The following is an 18,620-nucleotide window of genomic DNA, read 5'->3' on the forward strand; positions in this document are numbered from 1 at the left end:
GAAACCTCATAACACTACAGCACTGTGCTCTGACTTCATAATTGTCTGCAGGACATGATCATGGGTAGCATGAATAATCATGACCACCCAGCGGCAATGTGCCTTCAGCACTGAACCTTTTACATTCTTCCAAATGAGAACAATGGAAGTAGTACATTAAAGAGGTACAATTGTAAAAGTGTTTATAGGGTGACTTTGGGACATGCTGTTTTCCTGGGTTGAATTTTTTAAGGCTCATGGGCTTCAAGCTTCATCTTGAACAGTAGAACTGCCCTCAGAACAGCTTTCTCGCTGCATGTCCATTAGAGACTGCTTCACAAAATAACTATCCCAGCTGCTCTCCGCTCTTTCTTACGTGCTTTTTCCCTCACTCTCGTTCCATGTGTTATGCGGCCTCCATTGTGCTATTAGGCTCCAACAAATCCGTTGCCTTGATATGCATTTATATGCTCATGTGTTTGCTTTTTAAGGGTTGTGTCTCTCTCGTTTTTCTCAGAATCTTCTCTCTCACCTTCTCCCTCTCTTTCCGTTTTCTCACAATCTACGTCTGCCAGCATCTAAACATAATTGCTCTGGAGTGAATCTGGTGGAGACGCAGGCTATGGAAAAATCAGAGTGCTTAGAGACACTGCAAGGAGACTCGTAATTGTTAGCAATAACCTCTTCCCTGATATGGACACTGTCTGTTTTTCCAAACCAACTAACGTAGATTGTATTTTTTTTCTGAACTAGAAACAGTAGACAAAGACGGTATTAGTGGTGCTTGCTTTTATATTTAATACATATTTAAAAACAAGATGAGGGATAGAAGTTCAGTGTTCAGTGGGTTGTAATGTTCCGTACCTTGTGTGAATCGTTACGATTTCAAATGCACAAAGAATTCTAGAAGGGAAAAGACAGTACAACCTTTGAGAGGTTACTGTACTGGTACTGTACTAGACCTTAGATCTTATTAGCGCGTGTGTGTGTGTGTGTGTGTGTGTGTGTGTGTGTGTGTGTGTGTGTGTGTGTGTGTGTGTGTGTGTGTGTGTGTGTGTGTGTGTGTGTGTGTGTGTGTGTGTGTGTGTGTGTGTGTGTGTGTGTGCTTTCTCCTTCCACATAATGGAGGTTGACTGTGAAACTGAAGAGGCAATCATTAGCTCTTATCAGAGAATTTAATTCTAAACAAACACATACATACATTCCTCCATATGTAAAGAGCTTGGCAAGCTTTAAGACCATTTGTCATCAGAACTAAAAGTATAGAATGTTACATTGCTGATTTTATGTCTCATTACAATGTGCATAAAGCATTGCAACTGAGACCCTGAAACCTTTTTGTATAAAAAATAAATGTCTAGTTAAATAGTCCAGTTTATGAATTCATGTGGTGTTTGATGTGAATTTATGTGCCTAAGTGCATATTTACAAGTTTCTGTCACCCTAAGTGATATCTGTATTATTTTATTGCCAGATAAATTCAGCACTAATTTATACTTGTATTCTGTAAGATCCATTAAATTGATCAAAAGTCACAATAAAGACTTCAGGGTTATCATGGTTTCCTGTTTTCAACATTGAAATACAAAATCAGCATATTAGAATGATTTTTGAAGGATCGTGTGACACTGAAGACTGGAGTAATGATGCTTAAAATTCAGCTTTTACATCAGGAGTAATTTACAGTTTAAAATATATTTAAATAGAAATTAACTATTTATTTTAAATTTTATATTTTTAAATGTTTTTTTTTTTTACTGTATTTTGATCAAATAAATGGTGAGCATAATCAGTGTTCAAAAACATTTATTTTTTATAGTTTTTGGCTGTAGATGGACAACTGTAAAATCAACATGAAATTTTATTGTAATTCTCAAAAAAACGACTTTCCTTTTCTGCTGACGTCACTCAGGCTCCATGAGCTGTTGTGATCTAATCAAATTACAGAAGTAAAATGGGTTTCATGTTGAAATCTTGAGTATTTCCCTCAGTGTTATGGCTGAAAGGATAACAGTATACTGAGACGGGAAAGATCGCTCAAGCCTCATCAGAACGCGTAGTTCCGTAGAAAATGAATACAAATGCTCATTCTTTCTAAAGAAATGTGATGTAAACATGATATTTTATCAATAGTTTGAAGCCTTTGGACTTAAAAGCTTGTTTCGTGCATTCTTATGATTACAAATAAATGGAAGAAGGCACGACTGAACAAACGTGTTCTCTTTTTGATTCAGCATGATCGATGTGCACTCCTGACACTAATGAATAAAATACTGTCACTGTAATATATTTTATTGTAAATCATTGACTAATATTAATGGAGTCTAAAGACCAAATGACATGTTCTTTTTGCGCTCTAGCTAGTTTTCAGTCCGCTAGCTTCCCCATGCTGGTGAAACGGTATGGTTGTGTGATGTTGTTCTATGGAGGTGTTTTAGGGTAGCGCTACGAGTCTTCTGGCCCGACAGGGGAAACACAGCTTGATTTTGGCCTCACTGCTCGAGGTTCAAGGCTACTGGCCCCGCCCGGCACTTTGTTAGCCTTGCCTCGTCCTGGCCACACTGTGGAAAAGCAGCTAATGGCTCCCAATAGCCCAGCAGTTGTCATTCACACCTCTGCTTACACATCCCATCATTCCCTTTGTTGAGTTGTGTGTGTGCATGCGTGGAGGAGAGATTAAGGTGGTGACTTGAAGTTTGGGCATGCAGTGAGTCTCTGAGGTTGGAGTCATAAAACTTCCAAGCCATGCTATTTCAGGCTGCACCCCTGGGGCTCCGAGAGAGATGGAGGGAAAAGGTGAACGCTGTAAAAATAGAAAGAAAGACAGAAGGAAAGAAATGAAAAGAATAGGGATCCCTGGGCATCCAAATCACTATTTTAGTCCTAGTGCCTTTAGACTGTTAATGCTATCATGTTATCATTCACATTCTCTCTCTCTCTCTCTCTCTCTCTCTCTCTCTCTCTCTCTCTCTCTCTCTCTCTCTCTCTCTCTCTCTCTCTCTCTCTCTCTCACTCTCTCTCGTCATTGAGAGTTCAGCATATCAATGAGCACAGAACTGCACCACTGCACTTCGCCTCTGTGGAGTCATGACTCTCTTTCATCTCTGCTGTTCTCAGTAACACATACTTCACAGTCTTCTTCTTAAACTCCCTTCCTTTCTTCTTTTTAAACAATCATAGAGACTCGTTTTGGTTTTTTTTCATTGTTACTTCTCCCTTCACCTCTTTTATCATCACTTTTGTCTCCTCTTTTCCACCTCATCTTCTTTATTCTCTTCTCATCTTGTATCATCTCTTTTCATCTCCTAATAATTAATTACTTTTATTTTATGTTCACTTTTCTCCTTTTTCTTCTTATATTGTTCCTCATCATTTTATTTTATGTATCTTTCTTTTTTCTTCCTCGTCTTGCTTTTTCGCCCTCATTTCTGGAATCTTCTCATCTCATGCCTCATATCATTGTTTTTTGTTGTTTTTTTCTCTCATTTTCTGTTGTTATCCCTTGTTTTATTTCTCAGAACTCCCTTTGTTTCTCTTTTCTTATCTATCATCTTGTTTCTTTTCATCTCATCTTCTCTTTTCATTGTGTCCTCCTTTCGTCTTTTCAGAAATGTTTATCTCTTCACATTTCCTATCTTGTCTCTTATCTTTTATCTATATTCTGTTGTCATCTTTTTTCATCTCCTCCCTCGTTTTTCTCTCATCTAGTCTCTTCTCTTCTCAATGAGTTTAATTTTTTCTTTCTTTTCTGCTCTTTTCTAATTTCTCTGGACTGCATTTCCCATAATTCCCTCTGAGACAGGGCTCTGATATCACAGAGAGTTATCATCAGGCCGTGTATGGCATGTGGGATTGTGAATCTGCAGATTAATATCATAAGAGCCCAGCAGTGGTGTATGTGAGATGGGCTGTTTTGGTTATTGAATAAAGCACTGAGCTTCTTGTAATGCACCGCACACATACCACCAGTCAGCATTCTGCTGCCCACCTCTAAAACTACACAACACACACACTTTCCATCCGGCCCACTTTCTGTTATGTTTTAATTATGATTGTATGCAAATAAGATTATTACATACACCAGTACTCTCACTGCCAGAGGCTGCATATCTGCTAGATTACAGTTCATATGTGCTGTACAGACATGACCGATCAATAACCCTGTGTTTGCAGTGCTATGTACTGCTAGCGACATTTGGAAGGGGAAGAAAAAAATCACGTATCAGTTCCAATATTGACAGAGCAAATCCAATTATCCCTGGCAAACCATTAAATCAGCAGGAAACTTTCCCTAAACAAAGTGTCCTCAGGCAGTGCTGGAAAATGCCCACCACTGCATTCACAGCCAAATGAGGCCAATAGTCTTTAATTATCACAATCTGGAAAACAGATATTGTAGTGTTAATGATCAAACAACTGGGTGAATATGTAAGAAAATGTGTTTAGACTGTCTGTCCTTAGGGTTGGTGGAGAAACGCAAATATTATGAGCAATCAATCACTCACAAGCAAATTCTCAATAGCATGCAGCGCTAGATACACTGAACAAAATTATAAACGCAACACTTTTGTTTTTGCCCCCATTTTTCATGAGCTGAACTCAAAGATCTAAGACTTTTTCTATGTACACAAAAGGCCAATTTCTCTAAAATATTGTTCACAAATCTGTCTTGATCTGTGTTAGTGAGCACTTTTCCTTTGCTGAGATAATCCATCCACCTCACAGGTGTGGCATATCAAGATGCTGATTAGACAGCATGATTATTGCACAGGTGTGCCTTAGGCTGGCCACAATGAAAGGCGATTGTATAATTATATAATAATTACTGAAAAGATACTCACCTATGGAAAAGATATGGCCAAGAACACTACATTGAGATGCAAGAACAGCATAGAGACTCCGTCCAGCTTTGCATTTGTAAAAAAAGATGTGGTCTGAGATAGTATTCAGAGCTCAACAGCCCTATTTATCTATCTGTCTGTCTCTGAGCCAATTTAATCACTTGGTTATTTTTTGTTTTCAAAAAAATTTGTCACCATGTGTTATGTTGTTTCCAACTGACAATAACAGTTTGGCAATTTTTTTAAAAGGTACACTATGCAACTTTTGGCCCTTTGTTTTTGTTGTGCTTTCACTGTGTGGATGAATATGACTTTTAACAATAGATAATGCTTTACAGTAAACTGTATTAGTGAGCTACATATGGCATTTAATCTGTTTCACCTGAAAAAAACGCCATCTCCACGTCACTTTTACAACATTTCAAATCCCTCAGTTCTCGCCATCTCCAAAAGCCAAGCTAGTGTTGATTCTGGTTTTATCTGTCGTGTTCTTTTTTTTTTTTTTTTTGCCAGCAGACTCTCCTCTGTTCTTTTTAGAATGGGTGATTCCCCATTGTGACAACTAACCTATGCCAGTCCCACACCTAACAGGCGTCAAAGTAGCAGGAGCAACTTTTCTCTATTTTACGGATATGAAGAGACACGACGATTGACACATGTACGCAATTTCCAATCCTGTCCGGTCTAAAATATAAACGCTTAAACACATAATAGGCTTACCATAGTGAATCAGGATAAGATAAAAACACAATTTGGAAGAAGGATGATGAGGATTGTATCAATTAATTTTTAGAAGCATTAAACCACAAGAGAACCACATTGTGAACTGAAGGAAAATTAAAGGGATAGGACATCCGAGAATGAAAATTGTCAGCATTTACTCACCCTTATGTTGTTCCAAACCTATGTGACATTCTTTTTTTACTGTGGAAAATTAAAAATATATATATTCCAATCCTTTTCATTTTATGGACAAAAAATTAATAATTTTCAAAAAGCAGAAAGTAAGTTGTACAGGTTTGGAATGACATGAGTAAATAATGGCAGAATTTTTAATGAATTATTTCTTTAATATAGAATTCGGTTGATTTAACATCTTTGAAAGCAGCTCATTCAATCCAATTTTAGAGTCAGAACCAACAGAACAAAACAAAGATCAAATAGGTTCTGTTGAGCTAAACTATTTTGCTTTAGTAATATAGCTATAAAGCACTCTTAAAATAAATTGGAAGAGAGACCATCAGTATCTGTCTAAGGCGAGTGTGTATTGTGTGTGTGTGTGTGTGTAGCAATAGAACACTTCATGCATTTTCCTTTCATTAACCTGATGGACATTCAGCCGAAAAGCCTTGCACTGAATATCAAATATCTCTGATCATTCGGTGGCTCTCCCAGCAAATTCTGTCTGCCTGTCTGCTGATCAGATGTTATCACACCAACTGTGCGAAATAGCAACCCGTTTTGTGTCTGTGTAAGAAAGAGAAATTTTTAACTGTATTTAAGGTATCTTTCAGATAACTTCACACAGATAAAGATGAAGTTTATGAAGACAAAAGCATCTCTATAAAAGACTCCTTTGATTTTGACGTGACTGAAGTGAGCACAAGTCATCTGATATTTCAGTGACTCAGAGGCTTTTATAGAGTCATGTTTTCAGCTTATTGCTATCTTTAAGTGTTTCCGTTTGGAAATGGCTTTTTGATAAATGCAGAAGCACAGGTCAAAGCACTCTCAAACACAAACACGCACCGGTAATGGGACTTGAGGGACTGCATGATGCCAGCTATTAGGCTTTTTCTAGGATTTTTACTTGGAAGTTTACTCCATTTTGCATTCACACAGATCGATCTCACTACAGTTCCATCTTGTGGTCAAAATTTGTATCAAAACTTTATGCCGAAAACTGAAACTGAAAATGTTTTTAAAAAATGATTTATTTCTTATTTTTTAATTAGCTTTTTTGTATAATTGTATTAATATTAGACTTTTTATTGAAATTCAATCGTTTTTATGATACTCAATTTAAAAAATACAAGCCAATAAAATAAAACAACCACATTTTATTGGAAGTAACACATTCAAATTTGACAGAAAATATATTAATATTAAATATCTATATATTATTCTTTTTTCAGTTCTATGCAACAGAATCAGATGTAACATTTATTTTTGACCAATTATTCAAATAAAGTATAGTCCTACAAAGTGTAGCAGGTAGCGGATCAGTGAATGAGAGGATAGCGACATTTTACCATCGTAGCCCAGCACTGCTATACAACACCATGTTACAGCACAGTTGGGCTATTGCAAACAGACAAGTATACTACTACTTAGAAATGTCATGTCGGCGCGTTATTTAAGCGGATGTTGCTTTACTATGAGCATGAGTGGTACATGAGTGGAGCATTAACATGGGCTGAGTGCAACTGAGCAGAGATGGAGCGGATATTGAAATCAGATCATCTTCAGACCATGCCGGCATAAAGTTATTAAAAGCTTTTTGATAGACCACACCGTTTTCATTTAATGCACTGATGAATTTGATGGCATGATGCCAAACTGATTCTGAGACTGTATCTCTGCAAAGCTTTGGCATATTGACACCAAACTTTGTCACCTCACACTGACCACACCACCTCATTTTGGTAAAACTATTGGCCAAATGCCATAAGCAATTAAATCACAAGTGAATGAATCTATGTTTAAAAGTAGATCTTTAACTGGACTAAAATCATACAACTTCAGAATAAAATCATACAAAAATTTCTTTAATTATTCATTGCTGTAGTTGGTCCGATGCTCCCAGCCATGCTTTCATAACTCATCATTCCTTTTTTGTGCTTGGCCCCATTAATTGCTGCCTGCAGCTATTTTTTTTTTTTTAATTAAAATCGTTTGATTATCATCATAACTTCATCTTATTTTTGATTAAATCAAATTACCATTTGTTTATTTATGCCACTTAAATTTCACATTCACGTGACTTTGAGTGACTGTAGACTTTTAACTCTCCATTTGCACTTTGCACATTTACAACAGGCAGCCTCTCGTTAGAAATCCCATGAATGAAAAGCGTAGAAACATTTCAGCCCACCTCTTTTCCTCCAGGCCTGTAATTACATTAATTCATAAGAACATTTCTTGTTTTTACCGTCCTTGTTTGCACTCTGTCAGCTTGTCTGGGTTTGGCATTTTCTTTGCTTCTTTTAGTGTTAATTCTAGCCAATTAGGTGGAGCCATGTCAGACTGGGACAAAAAAGCTGTACCCTTTAATCCAGGCCTAAGATTTGATTGGTGCAGGGTACAACACTCTACGTCACTTTGCATATACATCACAGGAATATAATTACAATAGCAATAAGTATAAATAATCGAATCATGTTAAACAACATATTTTAATTTAATTTACATATAATCATTTTATTTATTAGCTAAACATAGTACTTAGTTATGACATACCCTAACATGGACACTGCAATGTAATTAGTGTGACCAAATGCTTGATGTGACCTTGCTTATACCCTTCAAGCTTTTTAACATCTTAAACAAACCAGATATTGGAATAGACGTATTCGTGGAAACCGTACTTCCTGGAGCTGGTAGTTTTAGCAATTTAGCATTTGCCATTTAGCGTTTGGTTGCTTTAATGAAAGTTATTGAGCAGTGGGATTCATTAGAGACAAATGATTAGATTTGATACACCCTGTCTCTCTCTCAGGCTTATCGCAGTTAAGTGGCCTGGAAATTTAGAGCTGCGGCTATCATTCTATTTATAGAGCGAGAGAGAGCGCAGAATTGAACCCAGTTGATTAGCATGTGATTGACGTGCATCTTAAGTCAACTGGCGGTTCTTTTGCTCAGATTAAAGTTTATTACATATCAAGTTAATAAGATGGTTAACAGATCGGAACACGCACACATGCTCTCGCAGATTGACACACACACACTTGATGCAGGAGCAGGCAACTGTGATCATTTCACTGGTGGTGTAGAAGAGGGCTTGACATCCACTTCTTACTGATACTCATGAATGCGCATACACACAGAGACGCACACACACTACATCCATCCAATGTTTTTGTGGAAACAATTACACTTGTAAACATTATAAATGTCTTTACTGTGGCTTTTGTTACATTTAATGCTTCCTTGTTGAATAAAAGCATTAATTTCTTTAAAAAATCTTTCTGGATCCAAACTATTGAATGGTAGTGTGTTATTTTAAAAAGTTGTGCAAATAAATAACATGCCAATTTCATGTCACTTATTATGTAAGCTTTAAAATTCTCTTTGTGTCTTTATCGATATTTTTCTTCTCACTATGTAATCCAGTCTTTTTTAACAACTTTTTGAGTGTCTCTCGTCTCAGTGTGTGATTTGGCCCAGTTGTGTCATTTACCTGTGAATGAACTGTGAATGAATGAACACTAGCCTGAGCCTGCTCAGTCCTTCTTCACAATATCCAGCTATATTCATTCACATCTTAGTTATATTGAACAGTAATTAAAGAATTACGCTCATTGCACTGTGTCTGTATTTTTTGAGCTATTATTGTGCGCAGTTGAAAAGGTTCATGCCGGGTGAATTACCCATTCTCCTTTCATCCTTTTTAAGAGTCATAGGAGCTTTGAAGCTGATAAGAATGGAGCGTTGTGATAGTATCTTAGCATCTGAGATGCAATACACACTCCTGTATGCTTACACGCATATACACACTCTTCAGGACCTTCTCCTCGGCAACAATGGTCCTTCTGTCAAGAGCTCGCCATGGCAGTTTGCCTCAGTCGGCTGCCGGTTGATGGTCAGGGACTGACACTGAGAGCTTGGTGAGTGTTTCTCCCATGATGCCATTTGCCAGTATGTGTGAAGGCCTGTTTCCAATATGCCAAGCATGTCCGGGCATGTGCCAGGGTTAGAGAGGTCCGGTGAGCCCACTCCTGATACCTTGTAAACACACTTGTGCAAGTCCGTTGAGTGATTCGTTATGTAAGACACGCACAGGCTTAAAAAAAGGCTGTCCAGACATGCTGTCTTTGTAGTCATTGTGGTTTAAAGAGATCATTTGTAATATATATATATAAAAGCCATATATATATATATATATATATATATATATATATATATATATATATATATATTTATTATGGGGAACATTTTAAAAAATCTTATTGTTCAACCCTGGGTCTCTGTTGTGATTGGCTAGCTTTTTTTAAATGTGTAACAGTACTATCGAGTATTAAATATTTATTGATATGTAAATGTACATAGTCAAATGTTAATGTACTTCTGACATTATAATGGTTTTAAATTCAGCTTTACATTTCATGTTCATATCTTCTTATGTGAAGGATCTGGCTTCTTCCACAAATTTACTGTTCTGTGTTACTTGAGTCAGTTGCTTCCACCCATATTTAGCAAATTTTTCTGTGAGCCCTCATATTTTCAAATGTCCTCTTTTCATTCAGTATGACCAATATTTCTAATATCCATAAAATCCTGTTTTCCATTAAATGTCCCCTCTACGCAATACATATAGTCCACAAACAGTCATTACACTGGGATTTCTCTGGACTCAGATATCGAAAACATTAAAATGAAGAAGCATCACTGATGAGATGTGCATCTCTTCTTCTGAATTTATTACACGACGAGCCCCATTTACACAAGTGTTTAATTGTGGCATATGCAGCAGAGGCATCCATTTGTATGTGTCTGGAAGCTGGAGGCGAGTGTGTGTGTGTGTGTGTGTGTGTGTGTGTGTGTATGTGAATGTGCGTCTGTGTGTGTGTGTGTGTGTGTGTGTGTGTGTGTGTGTGTGTGTGTGTGTGTGTGTGTGTGTGTGTGTGTGTGTGCGTGTGCGTGTGCGTGTGTGTGTGTTTGTGTTTGTGTGTGCGTAACCTCAGTCAGTAGCACTGAGGTGATAATATTCTAATGGTTGTGCTTCCGGCTTGATCAACACCAAAAACCACTCACAGAATTTCAAATCTCCTGATTAAAAATGCTGTATAATTGGTTGTATTTAGAAGATTAGGTTTTGAGTCTTGGAGAAAAGTGTGTGTTTGTGTGTGTGAGGAGTGCTGTGTCAATTGATGGTTTATACAGATCAATTGACTTTTCAATAAGTCCCACCTTGAAAATGTCACTGGCCATTCATTCTTTGGCAACTGTTGCCATCCACCATTTCTGCATATAGAAATAGGCGTTTTCCTATTGAGGATCTATGTCTGTATATAGTTTTAAACATCATTTAAACAAAAGGTCCAGTAATATGGTTAACATTTATTCTCTTTAACGTGAACAACATTATATTTTTAAGTAAAAGGTTTATGCCATGTAAGTTTTATATATATATATATATATATATGTATGTATGTATATACAGGTTCACTTATATGCCATCTCCAGTTAAAGACCTTCTTCAGCATGAATGAAACCCTTTGTGTTTATAATACACAGCACACACTTACAATGTTGCTTATTGATTTGTGGAATTCATGGAGTACCACATATTGCCCACCTGCCCTTTTTGCACACCTTGCTTTTTTGATAAAAACACCCTCGTACAACCAATGCTTTTAAACTGCATCCTAGCAACTACAATGCTGAAGGACTTGATGCATGTGTTTGTATGTTTTTAGTGTGTCTGGTGTGGTCACCACATGTAATGCATTGTGTTACTTCAGCTTGTGTACAAACTCACAGGATGAGTTAGTTTTCTGTTGAATGCAATTTTCTGCTCTTACTCATTTTCCACTGGTCATTCAACTCACGTCACAGAGTATTTAATCTATCTGTTCTCCCTCTTCAAGCTCATTTCTGAAAAGCAAAAAGATCATTGAATGCGTGCTGAGATCACATTCATACCTGACACACCGCGCATTTGAATGGGAATGTGCCATAAACTTCTATTGATTTTATATAATGCAACTTAATTATAACTTTACCATAAATTTAAACTGCATTTTCAGAATAAAAAAAGTGTTTGCTTTAAATATCATTGATTTCAAATTTAATCAATGAATGATCAATTAGATTGACTAAACCTCTCCCCCCACCCCCCCAAAAAAACAACTATTTAATTTTATCCAGGTATTACTGTATGATCCAAGATGCTAGCTAACGTCTTTGGGGATCTATGTCTAATCAACAATCAAATGATTTGTGTTCATGAAATGGCAATTAATGTCTCTCTCTCTCTCTCTCTCTCTCTCTCTCTCTCTCTCTCTCTCTCTCTCTCTCTCAGTGTTAAGTATAGGAGAAGGGGGTTTCTGGGAGGGCACTGTAAAAGGAAGAACTGGTTGGTTTCCTGCGGACTGCGTAGAGGAGGTACAGATGAGACAGTTTGATCCTCGACTTGGTAAGAAGTGATGCACAAATAAACATTTGCATACAACTAGGGCTGGACAATATATTAAATATTTATTATATTATCAAATTAACTGACACTACTTGTTTGATTCATTTCTGTGAATAATTTCTTTGAACTTTCCATTTCATTGAATCAGTTTAATATACTATTCACTCTCAGTAATGTTCCCTTATGTGCCATTGCTTCAAATTGCTTTGAAATTGAAAATTTTGCTATATTTTTATTGTACAGTAGTCAACATTTGAAGTGGATCAAAAAAGTTCATCAACGTTGTCCTAAGACAAGAACGGGTATTGTTCAAAAGTTCAAAATTCATGTATAACTTGGATGAAAGGTTTTGATCCACTTCAAATGTTGACTACTGTATTTTACTCCATCTTATTGTAGTTGCGCCAAAAATGTTAAATCTACTTGGCTAAATGTCAAAATTATGGCTCAATCACCCTTTTCAAATTTGTGCAGAGGCTTTCTGCAGATATGCGGCACTTTTATTAAAAATAGCTTTCAGGCCGTTGCATTCAAGCTGTAATTATTTTCTATTTATGAATTTTAAATATTTGTAAAAGGAAAAAAAGTATTAAGATATTTTTTACATTGTCCGGCTTTACACACAGTACAACTCTAGAATGTCTAAATCCCCACCGCTGTTGCCTCACGTAAATGATTTTCAACACTTCAGTATGTCTGTAGATGAGAAATCATAATCAAATGTGTAAAATGATTTTCAACACTGCAGTATGTCTGTAGATGAGAAATCATAATCAAATGTGTTGACACACATACACCTCTCTCCCTGTGCTTTACTCTCTGCTGTCTGTTCTCTCTCTCTCTCTCTCTCTCTCTCTCTCTCTCTCTCTCTCTCTCTCTCTCTCTCTCTCATAAATGCTGGTTTTGGAGATGTTTGTCATTTTTAGGGCTGTGCATTGAAATCAGGCAGGCCGGTGTCTGCCATCACATTTAAATGAGAGTGCGAGAAAGAGAGATGAAAAATTCCCGGCACCTTTTCTGAAGACAAGCGTGGCACGTTTCCAATAATTCAAAACACGAACACGTACAGAAACAGGTTAAAGGGGAGCTCAGAGTGATGTATTGCATGTATCCTTTGAGGGCTTTCTAGAAATGAAAGATATAATGATGCTAGGAAACCACCGGAAAGCCCCTGTAGACCCTGCACAAGGGTGTTTTCCCATCAGCTGGAATATGTTTTATAGAAGGATCCTTTAGTTCCCATTCGAGAACGGTCACTTCATATTGCGTAGCTATACGCAGTGGGAAAACTCCTTTTCTCAAGAATATTGAAACCATTATTTTAAAACGCAGTGCAGCTTCACAGTGAGCATAGAGCAGAGCGTCTAGCTTGCTCATTCGCTGTGCCAACTGCACAAACCTATGTCGAGGCGGCTGAGATGCGCGTCAGAACCCGCCAGAACAGGCGTGGCTTTATTTAATCTCCTTCAGCGGGCACCCTCAACTCGGCGCCAACTTCCCCTGAATTGCCGTTAACCTGCGGCACTAGCGGCACAGCCTCCTCATGGGCTTGGTTCAGTGATGTACCAATCGAACACATCTGTGCGGCGGCAGGCTGGTCTTAACTGTACACATTTGTGAAATTTTATAACCTAGAGGTCACTGCTCTGCAGGCAAGTGTACTTTCTATCTAAAGGCCTCGGCCCCAAGGGCCCGAAGCCTCTGCAACATTATACCTTAATAAAGGGCCCGACCTTTGTCTGGTCCTAGGGTGAATTGTGACTTTCAAACTTTACTGTTGACCTCGGGCTACTTGGCCTCAGGTAATGGTTCAGGGCGAAGTCGCTAGCTAATAGCACAGCGTTTTAAAATGGGTGCCCACTGCTTATAGCTACACAATACGAAGTGAATGTTCTCAAAAGGGAACGTACTCGGTTACTAACGTAACCTTGGTTCCCTGAGAGTAGGGAACGAGTATTGTGTAGCCTGCTGTGCTATTACGCTTGGCTCAGGTGCTGTCGCTTCAGTCGATTTAACCTGATTCTATGGCGAAATGGTCTGCTTATATAGGCATAAGCCACGCCCATTGTGGCGGGTTCTTACGCGCCTAGGGTTTGTCCATCTCAGCCGCCTCGCCATAGGTTCGTGCTAGGGATGGCTCGATACCACAATTTTGGCTTCGGTACGATACCAGAACCTAATACCTCGGTATCGATACTAAATCGATACCACAGGTAAAAAAAAAAAAAAAAAAAGTCTCAATTTAAGTGACACTTAAAAAACACTGCTTGAAACTCTCCACTACCAAAATGTGCAAAGAAAAGGTATCAAAATGTAAAAAAATTAATAATAATAATACAGTCAGGGAACATACAGTAGGTTAAATTTGGATTTTGAAGAAAAAAAAACACCTGAAATTATACAATTAAAATAGGTTAATATATATAATAATAGATTAACATATAATAATAATAATAATAATAAAAATAATAGAATAATGACATGACATGTAAACCATTAGCTGTCATGCATCAACAGAATTATCAACATTTATTGCATTTATTCATCTTGGTTTGGTTACTGTTTGGGTTCATATTAGTTTAATGCATTGCATAAAGTAATGATAACATGCTAAACATGTATTAGTATATTTAATTTGCTAGGTCATTTAATTACTGATTGATATAGATTAATAAATGCGATAATATTGTTAGGTCAGGTTACCTAATGAATGTTGACAAATGTAGCTTAATTGTAATATTAGTAATATTCATATTACTACTATTACTCTCTCTCTCGGCTTATTCCTCTAGGGGTCGCCACAGCGGCACTAATCTGCCATTCATTTTACTATAGCGTGTCATGCGGGCAGATTTGAGCTTGCGTGTTTACCGTATCATATATAATTGATAAGCTCTTACGTATGTGCGCTGTTCAGTGTTCAATAAAAGTCTAAATTAAATCAGTTGAATGATGGACTAGCCTGTCGATCTCTGAACTCTTTGAACAAGTCAAGATGAGCAACGGATAAGTCAAGTGCTATAGGCAGATTTGATGTGTTGCCTCCCCGTTTGCAGAGTGGTGCATTGAGATCTGTTTCTTTACTTGTCTCATTACTTTTGTAGGCAAAGTAATGCCTTATTTCACTCATACTTTTCTCTCTATTTATTAATTTCGGGCGTGTAGAAATTCGTTTGATCCATCGTGTTCCTCTGTTGTCACCGTTTGCCGGTTTCGCGTGACCCGCGTCAGTTTAGGTAGCGCACTGCCGCCTAGCGGTGAACTTCGAAACAACAGCGCATCAAATACCGAATTGAACAAAATTATGATATTGTACCGTTTGAAATATAATATATACCGGTATTTTTGCAGTACCGGTATACCGCGCATCCCTAGTTCGTGCAGTTGCTGCAGCACAGCCAATGAGCTGCACTGCGTTTTAAAATAATTGCTTCAATATTCTCGAGAAAAGGAGTTTTCCCATTGCGTATAGCTACGCAATACTCGTTCCCTACTCTTAGGGAACCTAGGTTACGTTAGTAACCGAGTACATTTTTACCATGAGTTGGTGTCTGTTCTGATATGCTGAAAGTGAGTGTGCTTAGGGTTACCATTTAAAAACCACAGATATATAACCATGGACCTGTTATTTGGGGAACCTGTTGTTTTGGTCAGTCATCCTTAAACGGATTTGTAAAATGTTGCTGGCTGTAGAAGTTTAGAAGCTTGTTGTTGCATGCTAAGCGTTGATGTACAGGATATGATGATCCCAATTCAATTGAGCGGCTTTAAGTGTCAATGTTATGTTTGCTGGTGACACAATATATTACGACTTGTATATATATTTGTGTGCATACCCTACCATTCAAAAGCTTGATGTAAGTAAGTTTTTTTTTTAAGAATGTAAAACATTTATTAAGCAAGGATGCATTAAATTGATGAAAAGTGACAGTAAAGAAGATTTTGTTATAAAAAAGATTTTATTTTCAAATAAATGATGTTCTTTTGATTTGAAACATATCACTTTCCTTGAAAATATTAAGCAAGACAACTCTTTTTATTATTGATAATAATAAGATTTTTTTCTTAAGTATCAAATCAGCATATTGTAAGGATTTCTGAAGGATCATGTGGAACTGAAGAATGGAGAAGTGATGCTGAAAATTCAGCTTTGTCATCACAGAGATACATTTCATTTTAATATAGCTATTAAAATAAAAAAACAGTTACTTTTAAATTGTAACTATATTTAACAGTATTACAGTTTTAGCGGATGGTTTTATTTTTGATCAAATAAATGCAACCTTTATAAAAGATTTCTTTCAAAAACTTACCAGTTTTCAAATTTACCAGCCCCAAATGGTAGTGCACATGTAAAAGGCTTTGTTAAGTAGTTGAATTTCTTTGTGTGTATGTGAGTCTTAACGCTAATAGTTTCTCTCGTCTCATTTCCTTTACTTTCATTATAAAAGAACGTTGACTCTCCTGAGAACAAAGAATGTTGCAACCAGTAAGATCCCTCGAGACCACACTTAATTTGTAATTGGTCTCATTCTTCCCATTAGAGTAAAATTAACAGTTTCTCTCCTTTTTGCTTCAGACCGCATGTATTCACACACACACACACACACACACACACACACACACACACACACACACACACACACACACACACACACACACACACACACACACACGCACGCACACATTTGCAAACACAGTGCTACCATTGCATTTTCCAATTGATTACATCCTTCTAATGGAGGAAGCACTGTTTGTTTTTGCCTCTTCATCTGCTTTTATGGTGTGTCTGTGTGCACATAACTTTGAAGTATATGCGGACATAGTGTATTTCAGAGAGCACAGGTCATATGTACCTATATTAGACCCTATGGGTGATTTTTAGAGAAATTTAAACTGTAAAACAATTACGAACAAAATTAAAAAGCAGAAATGTAAAACGTAAACAAAATATCAAACCATTGGGCTAAAAAAAATTATAATTTAGCCTCAATAAAAATGTGACATTTAAAAAAAATACAAAAATACCCTTACCTTGAGAACATTCTCATTATAATAGTTGACTTGTCTGAATGCCAATTTGGTTTTATATTGTTAAATTTTTAGCCAAATGAGTGTCCCTGAGTAAAAATGATAGATCGTCAAATCGCATACTTCCTGTGTGTCCAGTGCCAGATTAGCAACTTCAATTGAGATGAAATTATCATGCTAACAGCTAGCTTTCTAGAGGTGTAACAATGCTCCTTGAGTAGGAGAAGAGCATGGCACTTGCAACACCATAGTCATGGGCAATGTGTTCGATTGCTAGGGAAAGCAAGAATTGATCAAATGTAAATATGCACCTTGGATGTAATGTCAGTCACATTGATAAAAGCTGGCTTAAATGTAAATGTAGGAGCCTTTATTCTGGTTTCAGCACCAGCTGTGGCGGACAGCTCCCTGATTTCAGTGGACAGCTCCAGCATGTCAAGAAAACACCCAGAAACTGTAGACTAGTCCAGAACTGCAGCGCTTTGCTGTATGACAGATGCAGTGAAATGTGTGTGTGTGTCTACATCGCCACACTCTAATCTCTAGTATCTCCGCTCTAAAGCTGGTTACACTAGGTGGTCTGTAATAGGATTGCATAATGCTAAATATGAGAGGGAGAGTGTGTGTTGCTGTGTCATTGTCCAGACACGCGTCACAAGGTATCGGTCAATTAAACGTGTGTGAAGACAGACCTGTCATCTGTCCATCTCTATCAAGACCCAGAAGAGGGAAAATGAGCATGCCTGTGTGTCTTTTGTGTTAGCGTTTATCCAGCAATAACAGACGAAAGCTCTTTGACAGTAGAGGCAATATGTTTCGCCTCACTGAAGCGATATAGGCAACCCTGTGTACAATTAACTTACCCAAACAAACCCTTTATGTGCTCTGTGTGTGTGTGTGTGTGTGTGTGTGTGTGTGTGTGTGTGTGTGTGTGTGTGTGTGTGTGTGTGTGTGTGTGTGTGTGTGTGTGTGTGTGTGTGTGTGTGTGTGTGTGTGTGATTTAACATCGATTACTGAAGCGATTTCAGTCATGCATGTCAAATTCCGAAGCCTGAACTAATGTTCATTCAGATTTCTCTCTCTGCTGTGTCGTGACTCGAGTGACATCAATCTCATTCTATTGAGCTCTCTCCCCCTCTCTCTTTCTTCTTTTCATCCCTCATTCTCTGTAGTTGACCTCTGTACTCAGATTGGTTGTGCTGTTGGTAAGAAGGCAATCAAATTAGTTAGAAGTGTAGGTATTTATTTATAAGTTATATTTATTTTACATTACTCTTTATTTAACATTCAGTAGAGTTTAAGCTCCCAGTAAAATGAATGTCAATTAAATTGTGATGTCCCTTCCTCTCCTAATGGAGTAGTAAGTGATAAAATATTATTCATGACTGTTATAGAAATGAGAAACTGTTGTC

At 37.4% G+C, this 18,620-nt stretch overlaps 1 protein-coding gene across 23 annotated transcripts in view; it reads left to right on the forward strand.

Moving 5' to 3' along the window:
* shank3a (SH3 and multiple ankyrin repeat domains 3a) overlaps positions 1-18,620 on the forward strand; it is a 290,014-nt gene that overhangs the window by 212,410 nt on the left and 58,984 nt on the right. For all 23 annotated transcript variants that reach the window (XR_013186070.1, XR_013186071.1, XR_013186073.1 and 20 more), the window contains one exon: positions 12,064-12,177. Coding sequence is in view for 19 of the 23 variants with exons in the window: in XM_077193711.1 (XP_077049826.1) it covers positions 12,064-12,177 (114 nt within the window). In the remaining 4 variants the exon portion in view is untranslated. The remainder of the gene's footprint in view (positions 1-12,063; positions 12,178-18,620) is intronic.

The sequence above is a fragment of the Siphateles boraxobius genome, unplaced genomic scaffold, assembly GCF_051911475.1.
Source record: "Siphateles boraxobius isolate OS27281-9 unplaced genomic scaffold, OSU_SipBor_1 31, whole genome shotgun sequence".
Classification (NCBI taxonomy): domain Eukaryota; kingdom Metazoa; phylum Chordata; class Actinopteri; order Cypriniformes; family Leuciscidae; genus Siphateles; species Siphateles boraxobius.